The sequence below is a fragment of the Orcinus orca genome, chromosome 11, assembly GCF_937001465.1.
Source record: "Orcinus orca chromosome 11, mOrcOrc1.1, whole genome shotgun sequence".
In the NCBI taxonomy this organism is placed as follows: Eukaryota; Metazoa; Chordata; class Mammalia; order Artiodactyla; family Delphinidae; genus Orcinus; species Orcinus orca.
Window position 1 is genome coordinate 12,331,057 of NC_064569.1, and position 18,298 is coordinate 12,349,354.

The following is an 18,298-nucleotide window of genomic DNA, read 5'->3' on the forward strand; positions in this document are numbered from 1 at the left end:
TTCTGTTTTTAGTTTTTGCTTTTTCAGAAGTGAGGGCAAAAATGGACCTGAAAAGTATATTAATGGTCTCTCATTTTGACATCCTTTTACATTTTCTAAAAATACTTTAATGTTCATGATTCCTTGTCATCTGTACAGCAATCCAGTGAAACAGGTGATATTGTTAAACGTACTTGCAAGTGAGGAAAATGAGGCCAGAAGAGACTGGTAAAATAGCTTCCCCAAATGGCAGGTAATAGTCAAGCAAACTTGAACAGTCTCTTCTGACCATGAGTCTAATGTTCTTTCTGTTCAAGTACTTCTACCCATAAACTGGGGCCAAGCTGGCCCAAATGGAATGTGGAAAATACCAAAAGCCTTAGAGATTGCACAGGCCAGCCAGTTCTGTGACTTTGTGACCAATGCAGAGGATGGTATCTCCTCTTTTCCTCTGGTCCACTTTTAAGAGTTTTATAAAAATATTTGGTATACATTCCCACCTTTAACATCTTGGTCTTCCAGATACTGTGTGAAGTAGGCAATGCGTAAGTACCATTGAAGATGGATCATAGAAGACCTAGTATATGAGAGCAACCCCTGTTCTTAAGGACCCTGCAACTTATTAATAAGTTTAATCTCTTGAGCTGTGCAGATGGAAACACCTCGAAACATATGGTTACAGATCATCAGAATGCCTAGTGCTAGTGGTGTGTTAAGTGCTGCAGCAGATGGCAGCTTGCTAATGCCTTTTTCATATACATTATTAGTTGTGAGGGAAATATACAGCTGTGCTTTCTGACTTTAAAGTCATGGGCATAAAATAAGAGCCTCCCCCTCTCTAAGCTTTTGAAAATGTTAAACAGTGATAATACATGATAATGACTTCTAGATATTTTTTTCAAGTGAACCCAAACCATGGCAGAGGCATTCTTTACATTTCACAGTTTCCTTTGATAAGAACATCCTGAATATGGGCCTTTGAAATGGACTCAATTCTTCCAGCCACCCAAACACTATTTGTCAATCTACTTTACTAGTTAAGAGTTGACCAGGAAGAGGCCATTGCTGGCTTGGAGAAACATCATTGTTGCTGTTGATGTTATCATCATAAGTTTGTTAGTCTTAAGGTCAGATGAGAAACAATGAATGGTCCTGTTAGTTTCCATGTCATGGAAGCTACAATGAACACGTATGGCTTTTCTCTTTAGTTACAGAGATGAATCCCAATGTGGTAGTCATCTCCGTGCTGGCCATCCTTAGCACACTGTTGATTGGATTACTGCTCATTACCCTTATCATTCTTAGGAAGAAGCATCTGCAGATGGCAAGGTAAGTTGTGTTTTGCTCATCTTTCACCCACAGCCTTTAAAATATTTTTGTTTCTCATACACGTGTGGCTTTTGCGGACCTAAATTGTACAGCCGTGAGTTTGCTTTCAGTTTCTATTTTGTGTTTTCTAAATAGACTTTTCAATATTATTTTAGAGAACATTACCATTGAAATAGTAAAGCAAAAGATTGTTTACACAAAGTCAGACCTCTTACTATCAATCTTGTCATTTTAAGTAGCCCATACATTGGGATTCATTCATTATATTTGGATACTTCCAAATATATTTTGGAGTAAAAGAAAGATCTATGCCTACTCAGTACAATTAATGAAAGGAGTTAATATATATGGAGACCACAAGAAAGAAAAATAATCCCTTCCCTCATTAGTTCTGTTGAAGCTGTTTAGGAAGAAAATATTTTTAGAGTTTATGAGTAGGTCCCTTCAAGTCCTCCTATTAGTTCCTACCCAGGGCTGCAGGCAGTTTCATTTTGCTTGCAGTTAGGAAAGTCTTTTGATTTATGATTTTGTTGATTCCCTATTTTCTTTGACCACTGATGCACTTCTTATCAGAGCACATTTGCAAGTACTTTCTGTGATCCTCTATATTATCAAAACAATCCATCAATTCTCTTAAAAAAAAATAAAAAACTATTGCCTAGTTGAGTGTTACTGGGTTTGGGAAATTTGTATAAAATTTATATTTGCCCGATGCTAGCCTGCTGAATTGTCAATTAACATCTGTCCTTTCTCAGAGTTCTATCATTTAGTTATTCATAAATAAACTTATCCATCTGATAATGAGTCAATCACTGCCTTAGATAGCACAATCAAAGAAAAATCAGAAATCCAAGCTGTCCACTAGGAAGTTAGCACCTAGCTGGAAATACATGAATAAATATATTTAAAGGTATAAACTGACCTGTAGCAGAAAGGAGGTAAAAATGGGATACCATGAAAGTCGAGAAAAGGGATTAGTTCTGAATATAAAAATCAAGCTTCTTGAGTGCTAGTGTTTGAACAAATCTTAGGAGGATAGGGAGGGCGGTGGTACAGCACTGAGGCTAGAATATAAAGCTCTGAAATTACACTCCTTGGGGTCAAATCCTAATTGACAACCTACACAACCATGTGCAGTTCGCTGAAACTTCATTCATTAATTTAACAAATATTAATGGATACCTGCTGTGTGTCAGACTCCCCTGCATGCTTGGGATATGGGCTGCATCAAAAACAGACAAAAATCTCTGCCTTCGTAGAGCTTGTATGCTCGTTGAGGAGGTAGACAAGAAATAATAAAGATGAAAGTAAGAAGATTCTGTGGTGTATTAGCAGATGATAAGAAAAAAACAATAGAGTAAAGGAGATTAGCATTCAGGCATGAAGGGGATGAGAGGAGCCCTGGAAGGCAGGTAGGCCTCACTGAAATGGTGACATTTAAGAAAAGACTTGAGGGACGTGAGGAAGTTAGTCATGTATTATCTGGAGGAGGAGTGTGCCCAGTAGAGGGAACAGCCAGAGCAAAGGCCCTGAGGCAGAAGCACGACTAGCAGGTTCAAGGAAGAGGTTCGCGTAGCTAAAGCAGAGGCAATGAAGGGAAGAATAGCGGGAGATGATGTAAGGTCCTATAGGGCTTCATAAGCCATTATCAGGACTTTGACTTTCATTCTGAGCAGAGGGCAGCCATTGCAAAATTTGGGGCAGAAGATATGACTTCTATTTTAACATTTTCATTTTGACTTTCATGTAGAAAAGAGTCTGTATTGAGGCAAAGGCAAAAGCGAGTATATTAACTGGGGGAGCCAGCTAATCCAGGCAAGAGATGATATTGGTTCAATCCAGAGTAGTGGCAATGGAGGTAAGAAGAAATGATCCTCTTCTGGATATATTTTGAAAATAGAGGAGTTTACTAACAGGATTTGCTAGCAAATTGAGCTTGGAATGGAAATGATTAAGAGTCAAGGATGACGCCAAGGTTTTCGGTCCTACCAACAGAAAGGATGGAGTTGCCATCAACTCACATAGGATTCTAGGTGAGGATTTCAGAGTTGGGGGAACATCAAGACCCCAGTTTTAGAAATGTTAAGTTGGAGGGGACTGCAAGTGCAGGTGTGGAGTAGGCAGATGAACATAAAAGTCTGATGTTCAGGAAAGAAGTCTGGATTGAAGATATACATTTGGGAGTTCTTAGCATACAAATGGTATTAAAGCTGTAGACTGGATGAAGCCTGGGAATTAAGCGTATATTAGAGAAGAGACCATCAGCACCATCTAATATTAACATTTTCAGAGGGAAAATAAAAGATAATGGCAAAAAAAGAAAGACTGACAAGGCATCCAGTGGAGTGGAGGGAAAACTAAGATTGTGGTAGCCTGGAAGCAAGGGAAAGAACATTTATCAAAAAGAAATGAGGGCTTCCCTGGTGGCGCAGTGGTTGAGAGTCCGCCTGCCGATGCAGCGGACACGGGTTCATGCCCCGGTCCGGGAGGATCCCACATGCCGCGGGGCGGCTGGGTCCGTGAGCCATGGCCGCTGAGCCTGCGCGTCTGGAGCCTGTGCTCCGCAACAGGTGAGGCCACAGCAGTGAGAGGCCCGTGTACCACAAAAAAAAAAAAAAAAAAAAAATGATAACAACCCCACATTAGTGGACGGTTAGGAGCAATACTGCAGTAACAGCATAGTGTCATAGGAAGCATGCAATAAATGTTAGCTCATAATAGTAATAGTGGAAGGAGTGGTAACAGAGTAGAAATGGAAGTAGTGGTATTTATGATGGCATTATTGCAGGAACATCCTTGTGATGCATACAGCAAAATATTTAGGAGAAGTGATTCTACTTCAGCCAGCTGGTCATTAGAGCAGAGATTCTTAACATTTTTTGAGCATGAGTCTCTCTGGCAGTCTAATGAAGCCTGTAGATTTCTTCCAAGGATAATGCTTTCTTTCTCAGTGCATAACATAAAACACATAGGATTAAAAAAGAAATTAATTATATGAAAATATGGTAATCAAAGTATTCAGAAAACAAATGTGTTATATGCTTTATTAACACATTAGATAACAATATTTAGTAGAGTATCTAAGCAATCTCATAATTTCATCAGAGTGATGACGATGAACAATATTTCAACATCTGCAGCAGGTCTATTGTAGAAAAATATCTTCCGTTTCTATTAGCAAATCTCACAAGTGCTGATGATGTTATCGGGGCTTGTTGCCTGCTTTAATAATTGAAATAATTGTTAAATTTCAGTTACAGGTTGTGAAAATAAAGATGTACTTTTTTCCCCACGTATGTTCATAGAGCCCTAAATTCTATCCTAGGACCCCAGATTACAAAGCCTTGAGGTAGAGTAAAATAAATGCCATATACAGGAAACTGACGCAGGAAAATTACTTGATATCTAATTTATAATACATGCAGCACAAAATAATGAAATGTTAGTGTCTTTTTGTGTTTTAATAAATTTATTTATTTATTTATATTTGGCTGCTTTGGGTCTTCGTTGCTGCGCGCGGGCTTTCTCTAGTTGCGGCGAGCAGGGGCTACTCTTTGTTGCGGTGTGCGGGCTTCTCATTGTGGTGGCTTCTCTTGTTGCGGAGCACGGGCTCTAGGCGCGCGGGCTTCAGTAGTCGTGGCTCGCAAGCTCTAGAGCTCAGGCTCAGTAGTTGTGGTGCACGGGCTTAGTTGCTCCGCGGCATGTGGGATCTTCCCGGACCAGAGATCTAACCCGTGTCCCCTGCATTGGCAGGCGGATTCTTAACCACTGCGCCACCAGGGAAGTCCCTGTTAGTGTATTTTTCAAGGAAGAAAGTTATCCTTAGAACACTCAAGTTAGAACAGGCAGATAACTGAAGTAATTAGCACATTATGCCAATGTCAAAATCTCTGCTTCAATTCTGAATAAGTCCATCAATTTCATATAGAGGGAAAAAATGAGAGGTATGCACCCCAGTGAGCTATGCTATTTATGCATGATATTAAACAAAAGGTGGAGAAAGCATGAGAATTGTATTGACCTTTTTCCTCCACTTCTGGGAAAAAAAACTAACAGTATTTTCTACTGACTCTGCGAAAGCCAATCTATTTCAGTACGTATCACTCTTTTCCTCTCAAGTGATGAATAGTATGGGCATCACAACATGAGGGGAAATTTTTGAAGGAAGAAAACAATCCAGTTTGATCCACTATCATTACAGAGAGGAAATCAAAATGCTATAAAAACAAAAAATATTTGCTAAAAATGGAAAACCCTTAGTCTATCTAGGAGAATTTCTATACCTTACTATTGAAGGCTTTGTAAAAAATATTCTACCCCACATAGTTGAACGATTTATGTTAGCATCATGAGCGCCCTTTGGTAAGTGTTGTGAACTGAATCCTTCTGGCTTCAAATAACTTGATTTGGGTGTGTGCGCCCTTGTGAAAAATTGTTTTATTTTTCTATATTGCATTGTATCGGAAAGAAGAATACATGCAACTTATATTAGCTTTTTTAAAATTTAATGCTGTGATGATTAGCCATTAAAGGCTCTCATGTCAAGGTAAAGAGTGCTCTGTGAAGCACTAACTTTGATCTTGTGGTTCCTTTCCAACAGGGAGTGTGGAGCAGGGACTTTTGTCAATTTTGCATCCTTAGAGCGGGATGGAAAGCTTCCATACAACTGGTGAGTATTGTTTCAGAACAAGTCTCTAGATGGCTTACCTATGCTATGTGTGCTCTCAACTTGATTGTACTATCTTTGGGCGATAGAAGGTTTTGCCTGATTATCCTTTCATAATTTCGGTGATAGTAGACTTCAAGGTGACATCTACTTCACAGAGCTTATTAGTATATATACGTTTAATTCAGGTAAGAAGGAGAGAAAATGAGGTAGTCTGCTGGGTATTCACTATATTACACAAAGGACTGATGCAGTTGTACAAGTTGCCCACAACTGGGCTGAAGAAGGGTTAATAATACAGGAGCCTCGTGGAACAAGTGTGGTTGAAGGCAGGAGGGGAGACTCCAGGGAAGCAGTGGGAGACAGAGCAGCGTCTCTATTTAAAACTCACATTTCAGTGCCTGGGGATATGAGCTACCCATTCTGTTCAAAAATCCAGCAGAAGTATACAGCCCAGGGCTCTCAGGTCTTACACTTACAGGCAGATAAGTATCAAAGCTAAGAAAGTTCCCTGAGAAACATAGCCTCATGTTTCTTTATGCTTGAGTATTAAGGAGGGAGGATATATTCTGAGAATTAAGAAAGCATTGTCAAGAGATTGAATTTGTTGATGTTATACCTAACAGCGATCCATGGGAATTAACATATATATTAATATATTAATTAATATACAGAGCAATTAATACCCAACAAAATTGCTGATTAACTAACCACTTAATATGAAGCCAGCACTGCTTACGTGATCTAGTTTGTTTCTTTCACAAGCAACCATGCAAAGCACATTTAAATACATACATTTCATGTTAATCCTCAGTAAGTGATTTTTTTTTTTCTGTTCTCCTAACTCCCCCAAAATGGTTACTCTGACAGAAATAAATATGTAGAGACAGGAAATTTTAGCCGCGGAATTAATGAGGGAGGAATGGCCTTATCTAAACCGTAAATTCTACTTCCCTAAGTGGGACACTAGTTGAGATCCACTCTAGGTGAAAAATCTAGGTGAAATAGGGTTCTCTTTAACCAGAAAATATGCTGTACTAGTCGAAAAGTTCGACCAGAACAAAATTCCATTTTGCTATTCAAATTTTTTTTGCTATTCAAATCTGATAAAGTTTGCTATTCAAATCTGATTAATTCAACTGTCAAGAGAAACCCATAAACTCTTGCTGGTAAAAAGTTAGAAAACATTTCTAGGTTTGTCCAAATGTAATTAACACCTTTTCCAAGATTAAGAGGCTGACTCACTGATGTTTGTTTCTTGCCTGGCCTACCCTTAAAAAAGGCCCAGTCATAGAGCAGTGATGAGGGGCCCATCTAGGAATTGATCCCATTATACCTGTGACTCAGGAGAGCTACGTATTGACTAACTACACAACTGGTCACAATTTACGGAATTTATGAGAGAACATTTATGGGAGAACTGAGGCAAAAGAGAATTCATTTCAGGACAGTTCTATAAAATTAAGAAAATTCTCTTGCAGCTCTGGGCAAAGACAGTTTTGCCAACACTGGCATTTTCTCGTTAACTGAGAAGACATATCTCAGGGGATATTTGTAATAACTAAAGTGACAAGGTGACATCATTTTTCCCCTAATTCTCAGAATAACTATAGATACAACCATAGCCTATTTTAAAATCTGCATTAATAGATGTTCTATTTTAAAATTGGTCTAAATATCTGAAATTTGATTCAAACCAGGCATTTAAAATTAACAGTCTGCATTAGTGTTAATGTGAAGCTAAGTAATTTTGCTCCCACTCAACTGAGTATAAGATTAGAAACTAGGGGCTTCCCTGGTGGCGCAGTGGTTGAGAGTCCGCCTGCTGATGCAGGGGACACAGGTTCGTGCCCCGGTCCGGGAGGATCCCACATGCCGCGGAGCGGCTGGGCCCGTGAGCCATGGCCGCTGAGCCTGCGCGTCCGGAGCCTGTGCTCCGCAACGGGAGAGGCCACAACAGTGAGAGGCCCGCGTACCGCAAAAAAAAAAAAAAAAAAAGATTACAAACTAGACAGCTGATGAGCTACTTATTTTAAATGAATGATACGTGGGTGTCATACCATACCTCTGTTTTAAGGATTATTTTTTGGAAGTGATATATTAATTTATACTTAAAATAATACAGAAAGTCGCACCTAACAGTGCAGTTTTATAAGAATGTGTCCTGAAAACTTGTTTACCAAAATCAGTATACACAAACTAACCATTTGTATTCCATACACAAGCTGCTGTTAGCTATCAAATGTTAGATTTCTTAAAATAGGCTTAAGCATCGCAAGGGTAATACCCAAGAATAAGACTCGAGATAACTGGATGAGGCATTTCAGAGCCGAATTTAACTGAATGCGAAACGTAATCACCTAACAGCAGGCTAATTGACACAAACCAAGTTGAAAGAAACATGTCTGATTACAATAAGATGTGAATAAAACTGATTTTGGCAATATGATAGCACTTAAGTCTTCTCGTTTAAATTTCAGAGAATGGAATATTTAATTGTAATTAACGTGCTTGTCATTTTAATTGATCCCAGTAGGTAATTTACTGTTCACAGTTTGTATTACTAACTCTTGCCACTTTTTCATCTTTACATCTGTTATCTATTAATGCTCACAGGCGTAGGAGTATATTTGCTTTCTTAACCCTGCTACCCTCATGTCTTTGGACTGATTATCTTTTGGCATTTTATATTAATCCTTGGTAAGTGATTTTTTTTTTTACTGTTTACAAAGTCTTTAAAAGTTAGCTTTCAGGAAGTAAACCAAAGGGAAAATCCTTTTTAATGATTTTATGTGTTTGAAGCATGTAAAATTATTAATTATGTATTGAAATGGATTAAAGCAGCTAATGGTACCAAGATGCTAACTATAATGTTTTCCCAACTGAATGTTCTTCTTGTGATGTTCTTGACAAGCTTTTCTTCCATTTATTGCTAAGTTATTTGTTTCTTCATTGAGTCAGTCCATGGCCTCTCATCTTTACAAATGATGCCTTTCATTTTTCTCACCATTTCCATTGATTAGCTCCCTATTTCCAAGAAGGAAAAAATGTAATCAGGTAAAGAAACCCAGAATACTATGTATTTGGGGCCTTCGTGTTTTTATAATAATGCTCACTCAGCGAATATTAAACAACTGACTGTGTGCAAGCCTCTTAGTATAATCTTCTCATTTAATTGTCCACACACCTCTGCAGAGATTGTTATCAGCACCATTTTACAGATGTGGAAATAGAGGTATAAGGAGACTAACTATCTTAACATCATATGACTATATAGAAAATTCAGGTTCTAAACCCAAGTGTCTCTGAAATCTATTCTTTCCTTTCTAAAAAGCAGCCTCCTATAAATTCTTATTTTCTTGACTTTTAAATCATTTTAATAATCAAATCTCAAAGAGTATCCTTTTCAGTTTTTATAATATACAATAATAATGATTTTCAATTCTGAGACTAAACTATCTAGAAGGGCTGTTTCTTTTTCTGAGCCATAAGTATAAAGGTAGCAGTTTCCCAGAGGGAAAAAAAAAATCATTATCCTTAATGTTAGTCCATGATGTTTAGGTACTAAATTATGTACAGACAGATCCAGAAACCTGGACAATTTGAGAAGGACTCAGATAAAAGCAATAAAAGTAGTTCATGGACTGGGGAAAAAAAAAGTTCATGGAGGGTTGGGGGCGGAGTTCAAGATTTAAAGCAATCCGGAGAGTTAGCTATTCAAAAAGACAATTGATCAAACATTCTTTGGCTTCTCCGAGACAGAATAAATACAGTGGGCAAAGTTAGAATTTGAGTTGCAGTGGGAAAAGAATAAAAAAAGAACTTTCTCACAGTGGAGATTGTTAATACCGCAATCTGTATTTTCTTTAAAAGAGAGCTAGGTGAAAAACTTTTGAAATATGGTAGACACTGATGTATAAGCAACAAATTCAGAAGAATGTACTGGATGATGAGGACGAGGACCCCTTCACCATTATTCTAAGTTGATTCTTAATAACAAGTCTCCAGTATAGGACTTCCCCATGGTCAACCAATATTTTAAGTACTTAACATCACATGATACACATCAATTCCATCTTGACTTTCAAAATATACATTTACTTTGAACTTAACATCTACTGATCATCCTCAAGTATTCTACCTATCATTAGAATACTTGGAGCCAGTACTGTTAGCGTACCCTCTACAGATTTCAATTAAAACAAAAGAAAGACGCATGTAATGTTCTATTCCTTTCCCTACTTAATTCTCTTTCTCATTTTCCATAGTTTGTTTTAAGCTTATATCAGGCAGGCCTATGCTTGTTTGCATGTCTTTCTTAATAGGTCCCCCTGATGAACACATATTTTGGAATTCTAGCAACTCCTTCAAGGTCTGCTATTTATAGTACTGATCAAATAACATGAGACCTAAGTTAGGGGGGAAAAGAAGCCCTGCAGTAGTCTTTAGAAGAATGGTCCTGAGGCTGAAAATGGTTTTCTCCAGGTGAGAAGAGAAGGGAAAACATAGAGCCCCAGGCTTTCTACACTTTTCGTAAACTACACACATATTAACCAATGAAAAGATACCGAACATAAACTGTTTTCAGCCCTAGACTTGCGCTCTGCCAGAAATAAAAGAGGTAAAATTCATGGTCCCTGATCCTTCAAGTCCAACTCAGTACTCTCACAAATTCACCCGAATTCCCTACTCTTTGCTACTTTTCTCTACATCTAATAAGTTGTGGGTATTCTCCCCTGTTTTCATTTCTATACAGTCTTTTAAAATCCTCCTCTAGATGTGTTTGTCTTCATATTTCACCCACCCGTTAACAACCACCCCAAGAGACAGAGCCACACTCTCTTTTCTTAACACTGCCCGGCTTTGTCTCTAAACTATCAACTTCTTGGAAAGATATCTTCCTGTTGATTGTCTAAAATCCACCTGATGCCTCTGATGGTTGTGTGGAAATCCAGAGACTCTCTCCCTCATAGTTTGCTCAAACCTTTTCCCAGGTGGTGGCAGAACCGGTGTAGAGCCTACGGGCCCTATTGGCTTAGTCCCAAGATTGTATTCTGCCAGGATTTCTGACTTTATTGATCTCAGATTGTATTTCCTGTTCAAAGAAAACCATCTCAATTGGACCAGCTCTATCTGGATTCAGTGTTGTTACTCTCTTTTTTTGCTATCATGGTCCCCTCATGCCCTATTCACATTCATCTGTCTGTTCTAAATCCTCAGCAGTTGGCATTTTAAGCATGATGCAATACTTAGTTTAAACTGCTCAGCTTTTCTCTTGTTGTTGTATGTTCAATTCAGAGAATGACATAACTCTAAAGACCTTTTTTAAGATGCGGGGATGATTTTTGTTTAGCTCATGAAAGAGTAAGTAATGCTTAGGAATTTGTGGTCATTTAAAGTTTTTGACTTTACGGTTTTTGGTTTTAGTTTCTGTTTGTTTTTAACCACTGTGAACCCCATGTCTCTGCCATTGCCTCGTTTTCCTCTTTGGAATGAATTTCATTCTGGCGGGCTTTCCAAGATGGTCATAACCCTGAAGAACTTATAAAGAATGCATCTTAACTTCTTGACGTCATTAGGGTTTTGAACCTAATCTAGTATAAGGGAAAGAGGAAAGATAAAAGAAGCACATCATCCTGTATGCATATATACTGTATGTTGGATGGGTGTTATCAGTTATTCAGAAAATCTTTCACCATGATAAGATGATGTCTTCAACATCACCCAAAATGGTCACTGTGGCATGCACACACACGAGCTCTTTCCATAAAGTACTAAAGTGAACATTGCTAGCAAAACCTGAATTTACATGTTTAAAAGTGAATTATCCCTTGATTTGAGTCTTAGGATCAGCACGGCAATTGAAAATACAGGAAAATTCTATCAGTGTTGCTGTGGAGTCTCATAATTCAGTCCTGTCTTGTACCACAGCCTTAAGATACAAGAACCCTTTGGAATCTTCAGGAATTCAGCAAAATCTAATCAGAACAATGAAAGTTGTACACAAATCATGAAGACATACACTTAAAACAAGAGGTCATACAAAACATGTGGTAGAATTTCATATTATATTTAAGGTTCATTCAATTAGTGAATGAGACTGAAAGAAAAAAATACTGCCTCTAAAAAAAAAAAAAAATACTGCCTCTCTTCCATGAATCAGGTTTCCACACAGCTGTGGAATAGTAGTGACTTAATATTTCAGCACTGAATGTATTCAGTGTCACCCTACCACATATATTTGTTTCTTCCCAGTTTCCCTTAGAGTCTGTTTGGATTTGGAAAGGTTTTGTGTTTTTCTTTTTTTAATTTCACTCTGAATCACAAAATATGTTGGCAGCCTCCTGACATTATCAGAACTGTTCCTTATTATGCTAACATTATGTTTTCATCAAGCACTAAAGTAATGGGCTCCTACTCTGCAGAGTAAATGTAGGATTCCTAACGTTAACTAAATTAGCATCACAAGAGCAGAGTAAAAGAATTATTCAAGAGGTACACCATGACAGTGGTCTTTTGGGGGGATGAGGGAGAGGTGAATTAAAACTAGAATGTCTATTACCTCTAAATCCCAAGTATGGAAAACCAAGAGAGGATGAGGGAGAAAAAATAGGGCAAGAACTATTAAAATGGACCGTCTTCACTCAGAATTGAGAAGAAATAAAAACTATCTGAAACTAGAAAAGGAAAACCAGGTACACCACTTGCCTTTATGGATATTTCCTTTGCTGCGTTACTTCCTCTCCACCCACAAGTGCCATTTCCCCAGTGGGATCCCTCAGGAGCCCAAGTCTAATATCAAATCCTTAATTGCATCATTAGAAAAAATTGTGAGGATGACATAACAAAAATGTGTTGTTTCAATTCAATTAAATAAGCATTTATTGGCCACCTGCTAGTGTTCCATTAACTGTGCTCAGCTCTGGGGGACAAAGGACAGTCTAGCAAGGAGCACATATACAGCTGATGGTCAGACCATGTAAGAAATACTCATGAACCAAGTGCTCTGAAAGCCCGAAGGAAGCAGTGCTTCGTTCCGCTAAAGGCTTTCCAGAAATGCGGCTACCCAAGCATTCCTAATTTTCAATATAAATAAATATTTTGGCACATAAGAGTACTCAGATCACACCTGGCTATTTACTATCGATTGTTTATGTTCTGAAAGTCTGGGTGCTTCCGTCACTATTTCAAGACCTTTGAAAATTACTTATAAAAATTGTCACACTCAGTCATGTATCAATATCATTTATATAAGACAATCTAAACACAATAATGAAGGCCTTCAGCAGATACTATCTTAACATTAGCTAACTTAGGTCAGTTATCTTATGTGTTGGTAGAAAATAGTTCCCCTTTTAATAAAAACCCTAAAAATATAATAAACTGAAACATACGTTAGTATTACATGTGTCTGAGCTTGCAGACTAGCAATGAATTCAGAACAAGCAGGTAATAGGTATAGTTCTTCAGATAGCTGAAAAACTAGTTCACAACTGAATAAGAACAACGCCGTAATAGAATACATGACACGTGACAACACTGATAGCACAAATTCACATTCCCGATGAAAATGTCCGAAAAGGTTATTTTATTCCTTAATTTAAAAACCATTATGTCCATCCTCCCTCCACCAGTTCTCACCTTTATTCCCCGATTCTTTCCTTTTGCCTGTAGAATCTGGAGTATCTAGACAGGAAATACTTCTATATATTTACAAAGCACTTCAGCAACTTAATCACCAGGAGCAAGAAGTTATATTTCTAGAATTCAGTTTTTTGGCAAATCTAGAACATAAAGTGTAGGTATGGCCCAGAAATCTAACAGAGTTTTAAAACATGAATCTGGAATTTTTATCATTATCTTCTCATTTAAGGGGAAGTAATTAAACAAACATGAGGTATGTTTAATAAAAATTAAATAAAATGGCAGTGCCTGATGTAATTATTTAAAGTTCTTCAAGTTTAATCATTTTGTTAATCAGTTCTTTTGCCCAGATAAATTTGCCTCTCTTTTCTTAATTCACAGGAGTAAAAATGGTTTAAAAAAGAGGAAACTGACTAAGTAAGTTTTTCTTACTATTTCATTTAAAAATATTCTTTATAATGATCTTCACTTTCCAAACTGAAAAGTTTGCTGTCTTTAAATAGAAGGGATGCTTAAGAAAGAGGCAAATGCATATTAAAATAGCTAAGCTATTATGCGTAGGTGTGTTTACACATATGGATGGCAGTGACCACCAAGAAAGTGTACCAACAGAAACCATGTCAGGAATAAGGAAAATTCTCACCACGTGAAATCTGAAAAGGAATGGGTTGCTAGGAATTATAAGTCTTACAGAAGGAAGTCTACTATTCTAAATCTATAAGGAATCTAATATTTAGCTACATCAAAGTAGTACAAAAACCTTTGACATTTTGTATCTTCAAATTTCGTGCCTATTGCAGGGAAAGGCTGTTACTCTGTTTGATGTTGTGACAAATACTTGGATAAATGCTGTCTCAGGAAATCTTTATAATAAACAGAAAAGGATAATTACTTTAGCTAACCTGTGGTTTCACTTATCTACTGAACGGTTACGTCATAAGAGTTATAATTCTGATGGGTGAAAATGAACAGTCAGTTGATTTCAAAAGCCTAATTAGAGTATCACCTCCAGGCCTTTAGTTAAAAACTCTTCATATAAAGAGTGGATCATTCCTATAAATAGAGTTCATTCTTGATACTTGCCTGGGATAGAATATTGGTGAATTCATTAAGGAGGCAGTTAGGGGTCCCAGCCAAATCTATGGTATCTGCGCTAATGGAATACATAACACAAGAGAAAAATTGATGCAAAAGATTTCTCTTCAGCTTTGAGTGACATATAATATTTTGGCACATATAGGTGACAGAATAATTTTTTCCTAAATCTATTTCAAATCAGTACGGATTCTATTGGCATATATCAAGTGATGCAGGAGAGACGAGACCAGCCAAAGCAGAGGAGAGGTGCTGTCAGCCCAAAGGAATGATTGGACAGAAACAGAAAGACTTTCTTGCCCAAAATTATTAGTGGGGTTGTTAAGTGAAGTACAGAGGCATAGACTAGAGCAGTTAGAGGACACGGTCTTGGGACCAAAAGGGAGCCCAAGACCCAAGCAGAGAGAAGAAGCAGGATGTGGACCAAAGTTTGAGTGGAGCGTAGACATGGTGGAACCTGCCCGCAAGCCAAAACCTCGAGTCAAACCAGCTTCCGCCTTCCCTCTTCTCATTTTCCTTCTCATCCTCCCTCCTTCTCTACAAACCTTTTTTTTTTTTTCCAGTTTCTAACGTATTGTTATTGATAAAAGTAGAGAATGGTAAACTTTGTGAAGTAGACCCACGATGGAGAAATGGCAGTGGATCTGGGTATCAAGCAGTGGATAAGCTTCTACAAGCCATTTTTGAGGGACTCCTCCCATCTTTCCATTTACTTTCTCTTTACCTTTTCTCTTTCACTCCAAATGCCCCCCCACTGCCACCACCATGCTCCTTGGCTCTCCTTGCCCCTTGCCCCTTACCCCTTACCCTCGCCCCTTACCACAGTAAGCCCTTACCTCGCCCCTCCTTTCCTCACCTCCTCTCCCTCTAAACCTTTGTCCCACTGATAGATCTCTGCTCCTTCCCAGTTTTCTTTCTCTTCTCCTTACCATTCTCTTCCTCTCCCTGATGTTCATTCTTCTACTTCCTGGGTCCTTCCTCTGACTCTCTTTCCCCTCTCCATCCTGCTTTTGCTTTTTCTAACCCCATTTTCCTCTTAATGAGATGAGAACCAGCATCATCAAGTCCAACTTTAAGGTCAACACACTGCCAAGACAGCAGGGAAGGATCACCCCACCCCGCCCCCGTTTAGCTGTTTATTTTGGAAGGGTGGCAAAGTTGAATGAAAAAGCTTTTAACCAGGAGTCCTTCTCCCTGCTTCTACCCAGGGTTCTCCAGCTTAGTAGCCCTGAGATCTTGAACTACTCATTTGACTGTCTCAGCCTGGGCTCTCTGTGGAGTTCCATCTGGAGTGTGGGGCTAACGTTGTCCATGTCTACCTTAACCATCAACCCAGCAAGATGATGCATAAGAGTATTTAGGGTGTCTTAAGGGTACAAGGCATTCATGTTATCATTATTAAGTAAAACCATTAAAATTTGAATGTATTATCTGGGAGGTATAATACCCTCAAAAATCAACTAAAATCTTAACATAATCTATCAGGTTAGCTAATCGACAACTTTGAACAAATATCTATCATATACTTTGTATTTGCTAATAGGGCATAAGACCACAGATAGATGATATAAGCGGAGTAATTTGCAGCAAGACGAAGGGAAAGGTCAACTCTGTGGACCCTGTCAAGGTGGAAAGGCTTGGGTTAGGTGACAGTGCGGAATCCTGAAGAAGCTCAGGGAACAGGTTGGCTCTAGAAGAGATAAGCGGGTAGAGAAAACCACAGGAAATAAAACCGAATTCTTATTCAAAAAAAAAACAAGGAAGAAGGTGAGCACTTCTGCTACTGATACAGAAACATAAACTCAGATGTGTTACTTGATTGTCCTGAACCATTTTGCTATGCAAGGCTCTGAACACAACTCTGAGAGAGAGAGAGAGAGAGAGAGAGCACACGCTCTGAGAGCTCCCTGGAGAAATGTTTCCTGCCAGGACACTGCCTTTGCTCTGGGAAGACAGTGCAGCACAATTCCTTACACTTGTAAAGCTGTTTAAACTTCCACGTTTCTGTAATCTGTAACATACTGTGTGTCAACCTTGTGATGTAGGTATCACTCTGATTTTTCATAGATGAGCATGTTAAGTCTCAGAAGAGTTAGGTAAATAAAGTAAAACTATAATTCGAACAGGTCTTCAGACTAATCCTTTGTTTTTTTCCATAAACTGGAGTTTTCTAGAAACAACACATATACCTGTGAGTGTATGAGTGTGTGTATATGTAATATTTTACTGCTAAAGTAAAAGCCAATTAAAAATCTGAGGTTTCTCCTATCCTCAAGGAAGTTTAATATATAGGGCTCTCTTTTTAATTATAATATATCAGCGACTGGTAACTTTAACCAAAAAAAAAAGAGTGCTAACCTCTGAGAAGTAAGAAGAAAATTGCAAGAAAATTGTTCATGTTTGAGAAGTATGGTGTTAAACGCTATATGACACCTATCAACAGGATTTTTAAAACATACCTTTCTTTGTATTTGACAAAGCCCGGTGCAACTGGATGACTTTGACGCCTACATCAAGGATATGGCCAAAGACTCTGACTATAAATTTTCTCTTCAATTTGAGGTGAGTGAGTAAAGTTTTTCCTACCCTCTGTGGGCAGGGGAATTGGGCTTTATACCAGTGTCATTCCCCTGCTCACTAGGCAGTGCTGGTGGTGTGGTTCATAATGGACCGGATGGTAACTGGGCTTGGGGGTACCTAATGTGCTGGTTCAGAGCCAGGATGTCAACCCTTAGTTAGGAGGTCAGGGTTTGGGTGGCACGAATGAAAGAAAGAAGAGAAGAGATGCAGGTACTGGGGGTGCTGGGGTGAACAAACATGGTAACAGGAGAAGTTTTCAATGGTAACATTGAAAACCAGGGGGATGGAAAGTGCAGGGAGAAAGCAAGCTGAGGATTGAGACCTGGAACGATTTCTCTTTCAGGGGATTTTTAGTGTGTTTCTCATGCCACTTAGGACACAGTAAGGGTGGATGTTGGATGAATTGGAACCCTTTGTCTCCTGAGCATGTAAGAGCCTGGTGTCTCTTTTGCTGTAGGACTCTTGGCATTCTACTGCACATGTCTTTGTGGGGTTTTGTTTTCTTTTCTCGGAGAAATTGGAGAAAGAGAGTTACACATGCTTTGGGTAAAAGAAGAATAAAATTGGCAACATCTTTTTCTGAAGCACACATATTTCTTTGATTCCGAGAACATGTGTCAGAGTAGATGGAAAAGGGTCTAGGATCTCAGTAGTGTGAGGGATCCAACTGGTCCTCAGGTTTTCTTCCCACACATTTCACAGCTCAGAACACAGTCTGGATAGCTTCCCATTCTTCAGGCTTCCAGCAAGGCTCAAGGAGACCAGGGATAAGGGAAAGATAAAGTGACTTTTCTAAATTATGTCATTTTTTTTTAAAGCCGCTTAGCTGCTTTTCCTGTGAGACACCAGGTGGTAGAATGTAGCTGCTCTCTCCTCATTATCCATATTCATTTCTTCTTTCCTCACATCAGCCAAGGACAGCTTTGTTCTGCAAGAATCAGCAGGAATCCTGGTATGGGTATTCATTCTAACAGGGCATTTAAGGATGAGAAGGATGTTATACAT

The 18,298-nt window shown here is 38.5% G+C and overlaps 1 protein-coding gene across 4 annotated transcripts in view; it reads left to right on the plus strand.

Annotated features, from left to right (window-relative positions):
- PTPRO (protein tyrosine phosphatase receptor type O) overlaps positions 1-18,298 on the plus strand; it is a 231,611-nt gene that overhangs the window by 183,617 nt on the left and 29,696 nt on the right. For 2 of the 4 annotated variants that reach the window (XM_004281110.3, XM_049693991.1), the window contains 5 exons: positions 1,188-1,308; positions 5,909-5,977; positions 8,591-8,674; positions 14,000-14,035; positions 17,194-17,275. In XM_004281110.3, the coding sequence (XP_004281158.2) occupies positions 1,188-1,308; positions 5,909-5,977; positions 8,591-8,674; positions 14,000-14,035; positions 17,194-17,275 (392 nt within the window). The remainder of the gene's footprint in view (positions 1-1,187; positions 1,309-5,908; positions 5,978-8,590; positions 8,675-13,999; positions 14,036-17,193; positions 17,276-18,298) is intronic. The other 2 variants (XM_004281111.3, XM_049693990.1) reach the window with 2 other exon arrangements.